We start from the raw sequence: 5638 nt of genomic DNA, 5'->3' as shown, positions 1-5638 counted from the left end.
ACTCGGGTGAAGTGGGCCAAACAATGACGATCTGTTTCTGAGTTAAGGTCTTGTACTCTTTCTCTTGTGATTTTAACTTTACCAGTCCAAGTTAGTCCAAATGACAAAATCAGTGACCACAACATGTTTTCCATTGTTACATAAACTGAGAACTTGTAATACTCAACTTTATCAATTATCCCCAACAAATATTTTTCAACCCTGTATTACTTATCCTTAACAGGCAAATTTATTTACTTTTCCTAAGGCAACAGCTGTCCAAACTCTTTTTTAAGTCAACTAATCACATTTTACAGTGCACAAGGCCTACAGTCTGTTGTAACTTAATTCTCGTTTTGGGCATCTAAACCAAGATGACAATTTGTGAAATAGTGTATGGTACTGATTACAGATAAAATATTACTGTTTATTTTAGCACTGAAAGCATATAAAATATGTAATGTTTTACCTGGTGAGTATATTTTAATCCTCTCCTCCAGTGTTCTGATAGTTGTCCTCATCTCTTCAGTGTCAGTCTGATATTTCAGTTCTGTTTCTCTCACTGCTCTGTCCTTTTCCTCTTTCTCTTTCTCTGAATCCTCTCTTTCTCTCCTTAATTTATCCTCCAGTTCTCCTCTCTTTTTCTCCTCTGTTTGTTTTTGTATCACCATCTGTTCCTCCATGTCTTTTATTCTCTTTCCTCCCAGTCTAATTTCCTCCTCTCTTTCATTCTCTTCATTTTGTGCCTGTATTTCTTCTTCAATGTCCCTCTTCATTTTCTCTAATTTAGCTACAATTCTAGTTGTCATTTCCTCTTTCTGTTTCTCTGCTTTTTGTCTCCTTTTGTCTGTCTCGTTTAATTTTTCCACAAACTCCATATTTTGCTTCTGTCTTTCTTCCTCCAAGATTCTCATCGTTTTCTCTAATTCTGTCACTTGATTGGTCCATTTTTGTTCTATAACCTCTGTTTGTTCTCTCCACATCTTCTCTTGTTCCTCCCTCATTTTCCTCTCTTCTCGTGATTTTCTTTCCCACTCTTTTTGCTGCAGGTGTTTTAGACATTCTTGCTCCTTCACTCTTTCCTCTGCATTCTTTAATTTTTCCTCTAAATCTCTCTGTTTTCTCTCCAGTTTCTCAGTTTCTTCTTTAAAACGCAGTTTACTTTTCAGCTCTTCCTCTCTCAGCTCTCGCATTACATGTTCAAATTCCTCCATTTGTTTTTGCTGTTTCTCAACCCATTCTCTCCTTTCTTTCTCCTCTCTCTCCATCCTTCGTCGGTCCTCCTGTTTTCTCCTTAACTGCTCCTCTTGTCTCTGTTTCTCCCACTCTTCTTTCTGTCTCTCCACATCCTTATATATTTTCACCTCCCACTCTTTCATCCTTTTCTCATCCTCCTCTTTTCTTCTTTCATAATCTTTCTCTCTTCCTTCCATCTCTTTCTTCAGTCTCTGTTCTCTCTCTCGAAATTCCTCCTCCCTTCTTTTCCTCTCTTCACTCTGTCTCTCTCTCTCCTCTTCCAATGTCTTTTTCATTCTCTCTATTTCTGCCTCACATTTGGCCTTCAGTTCTTCTTTCTCTCTCTCTATCTCCTCCACTCTCTCTCTCAGTATTCTCTCCTTTTCCTCGTAGAGAGCTTCTTCTACCTGTCTGAACATCTCATTAGTGTAGTAGCTCCCTCCATTCACTGACACCATGGTGTCTATCTTCTTCAGGAGTTCTACAACCTGAGTTTGGTTACTGGAGTCTGTGTTGTTAAACACATGATATCTGCTACCACACTGATCAATCAGTTTCCTTAAGTCAGTTCCAGTGTCTCCTATATACTGTTCTATGGTTTTCTGCTCTAGCTGATCTCCTTTAGTGAACAGGACCATAGTGTAAGTTTTGGATTTATCTCCAAAAGTTTCTTCAATCATCTCAACTGCCTTTTTTTCTTCTGGTGTGAGCCGCCCCACGGGTAACACCAATAGAAACACGTGTGGTCCTGGTGTTGCCATGGCAATGCATTTACTGATCTCTTTTTTCATCTTCTCATTGTCAATCCCTGTATCAAACAGTCCTGGTGTGTCAATCACTGTTATCAGTCTTCCATTGACTTCTGCTGTCTCTCTCTGACACTCTCTAGTCACTGACATATAAGACACATCTTTTTTAAAAACACCTTTTTTCCCCAGGATGGTGCTTCCTGTGGCACTCTTCCCAACACCAGTTTTCCCCAACAGCACTATTCTCAGACTGGGGGATCTCCTGTCTGATCTCTCTCTCAAATCTGTAAAAACACAGAGAGATGGCAGCATGTGATGAAACTGTCAAAGAAAGGGTCACAGTATACATTTTAAAAATGTTTTATATAATCTTGTTACCTGGGATCTCATACTTTTCCTCCAATTCTCTGACCTTCTTCATCTTTTTTTTAACTCCAGGCTGGTATTTCTTTAGCTGTGTAATTTCAGTCTGGTATTTATTTAATTGTGTTTCCACCAGAGCATACAGGTACATGACTGTTGTGTAATGACTTCCTCCATTCTGTTCCACCAGTTTGTCAACACTCCTCAGTAACTCTGACACCTGTGAACTGGAACCTAAGAACTGATGTCCTCCTCTGCAGGATCTGATGATTGTCTGAGTTGATTCATCTAATTCTGTCACTTCCTGTCCAGGTTTCTGATTTATCAGGACCATGGTGTAATCATTGACTCTTGAGCCGAATATTGTCTGAATCTTCTGCATTTCTCCTTTGTCCTCATCAGTGAGGAAGCCCTCAGGAATGACCAGGAGGAAAGCATGGACTCCAGGATCACAGAGAGAGACACAGCGGAGAGTCTCACGCATCACTTCCTCCTCTGAGAGCTGAGTGTTGTACAGAGTTGGCATTTCCACCAGGGTGAGCAGGCGTCCACACACTTCTCCCTCCCTCCTCACACACACTGAGCTGGACTCTGGACTGGACTCTCTCTGGCCCAGTATGAGCTCTGATATGGAGATCTTCACTGATCCATCACACCCACACAACACCAGGTTCAGTCTGTCAGACACTGAAATAAAGAAAGGGCTGTTAGGAAAAGAACATTTTCATTATGTACATGTCCAGCACTGATATGTTTGTAATTGTTAGAACAATTGGGTAAAGTTTGGCACATGGAATCAGAGGACTGTCCACAAAAACTCTAATATAACAGTGTTTCTCTTCTATGTTTACCACACCTGCGGACTGCTGAGGTACTGTAGGTCCACTCTTATCAACACTGAGAATAAAGATCTTCCCATTTAAGAATTTTTTCTACTTATTTATATATTGTCTGGTAACGGAGGATTAGCAAAGTAAGAATTTCATTGTACAGTGTAACTGCCTGTTTTGCTGTGCACATGACAATAAAACTCTTGAATCTTGAATCTTGAATCTTTCAGGTCTCTGCTGATCAAAGGTTAACAGCAGGTCTGACAGACTACAAGCATTTTCACAATAGATTACTATGTTATTGATTTGATTATTTTCTTTTATTTAAAAAATAATGCAGAGAAACTTGTCTAACTAAAATATTTTTTGACAGAGACAGTCTTAAATATATGGCAAATATACTCCTTTTTTTAGGTGTTCCCCAAAATATGTATAATATTTATATTAAACAATGGAATACTTGTAGATATGAACGACTGTGTTTTGCATGTTTAAATACCCACTTGTACTGTAAACAATGTAAATGATTTTAAGGCCCAATGAGAATCAGGGATCATTATTATAATATCTAACTCCACAGAATCTCTAAACACGACATTACGCTGCTTTGTCAAGACGTCACCTACACTGGACGCATTTTGTTAATAACATGAAAGGGACCCTAGTAAGTGTATGCACTGTCCTATATTTGCAACTACATTTTCCACGTAAGCACAGGTCGGACCAGTCATCTCTAACCAGAAAGCCCCAATATGATAAGCAGTTTCTGACTAGAGAGACCAGCTAGGACCAGTCACGTCTGACTAGCACTCTAGGGAGATTACTATCGTCACCCTGACCAGTATTCCAGACAGATTACTGTCATTAACCTCATCCATATTCCATAGAGATTACTACAGGTAGCCTGTCACAAGAGCTTGATAAATGATGACCTCCATAAGATATTATGTCACCACAGGTAAAAGAATTCTCTCCAAAAACAAAATACGTTTTGGTAATGTACATCAGGAAAAGATTGATTCACATCTGGTGCACAAGACCAACACTTAATTTACTGCTAAATAAACAATGTGTAGTTGAACTTCTCTAAACACTGCTTTACAAATATTCCTATTTAATTTCTTAAAGTACTAACATGTTTCAGATTGTTACTCTGTAATTGAGGGGGCAGTCCAGTATTTATTTTCTAAGTTCTTGAAAGTGTAACACTGATTCGGCTCTATCCAGTTATCTGCTTTAGTACCCTGGTCATTCTAGAGACATTAGGACTCATAACTTGTAATGAAAGCTTTAGAGAAAATTTCTTTGGCTGATAGCAGTGGTGAGACATTCATGAATTCACATGGTGTTTGTAGTTTGCCAGTGTTCTTGTTCTGTTAGTGACATCATTCGCTGTTGTTTTTTAAAGATTCTGTAAGAGAGAAATTAATCAGTCTTCCTCTACACTTACTGTTTGGGCGTACTATGCCTGGGCTAGACCTCCCTGCTGGCTGTGTTGACTTCTTCTTACTCATTTCTAAGGGAAAAACAGACAGGAACAAAAGCACATTTAAACATTATGGGTTAATCACAGACAGTTAACACATTAAGTGATTAATCTGATTAGTTAAAAAAAAAAAAAAAAAAAACGAGAGAGTTGATGTGTGTGTTAACTTTCAGAGATATGACACATGTTCAACTTACTGTGTAGTGTATGTGAGCTGGAAGATTATAGTTGTAATTTGTTTCCTTCATATACAGCGGGTTAAAAAATAATGAGATACACAGTATTATATATACATTAGTCACATGAATGATTCTTGCGTGTTTGTTAAACTGAGATTTAAATTTATCCCTGGGGCTAACAAGGCTTATTCTGACTATAATAACATTTACCCTGAGGTTACAGAGGTTCATGTAGATTATAATGATATTGCAGTTTTATCTTTATTTACCCAGGAGAGGCCATGTTTTTTTTTTTTTGTTTTTACCCTACACTATCTTATGGTCTTATTGTGTGCTATACATTATTTAGGTGGACAGCTTGAGGTATAATCACACGAGCATCTAATTTTATAGAATCTCTTCTGGATTCATCCCCAGACCAGTTACTTAATTTCCTCAAGACTGTCAGGGCCTCATCAGCATCAGTGAAGGTAAATGAACTAAAAACAAACACACAAAACCAAGAGGAGGAAGACAGAGGAATACTGATTCCCAGTAAAACAGCAAGGACCAGTAATCTCTGATCAGAAAGACCAGTTATGACCAGTAATATCTGATCAGATAGACCGGTTAAGACCAGTAATCTCTGATCAGATAGACCAATTAGGACCTGTAATCTCTGATCAGATAGACCAGATAGAACCAGTAATCTCTGATCAGATAGACCAGTTATGACCAGTAATATCTGATCAGAGAGACCAGTTAAGACCAGTAATCTCTGATCGGAGAGACCAGTTAAAACCAGTAATCTCTGATCAGATAGACCAGTTAGGACCA

The 5638-nt window shown here is 38.5% G+C and overlaps 1 protein-coding gene across 1 annotated transcript; it reads right to left on the bottom strand.

Moving 5' to 3' along the window:
* Positions 1–1220: 1220 nt before the first annotated feature.
* On the bottom strand, positions 1221–2853 carry LOC115829251 (GTPase IMAP family member 4-like; the record flags this gene model as incomplete). Its single annotated transcript, XM_030793311.1, has 2 exons — positions 2343–2853; positions 1221–2248 (listed from the first exon to the last, which is right to left on the bottom strand). Coding segments are annotated over exons 1-2 (1539 nt in total), but the record flags the coding sequence as incomplete, so codon positions are not given.
* Positions 2854–5638: the final 2785 nt, after the last annotated feature.

The sequence above is a fragment of the Chanos chanos genome, chromosome 16, assembly GCF_902362185.1.
Source record: "Chanos chanos chromosome 16, fChaCha1.1, whole genome shotgun sequence".
Lineage (NCBI taxonomy): Eukaryota > Metazoa > Chordata > Actinopteri > Gonorynchiformes > Chanidae > Chanos > Chanos chanos.
Note: the sequence above shows the minus strand (reverse complement) of the source record. Positions and strands in the feature narration are given on the sequence as shown.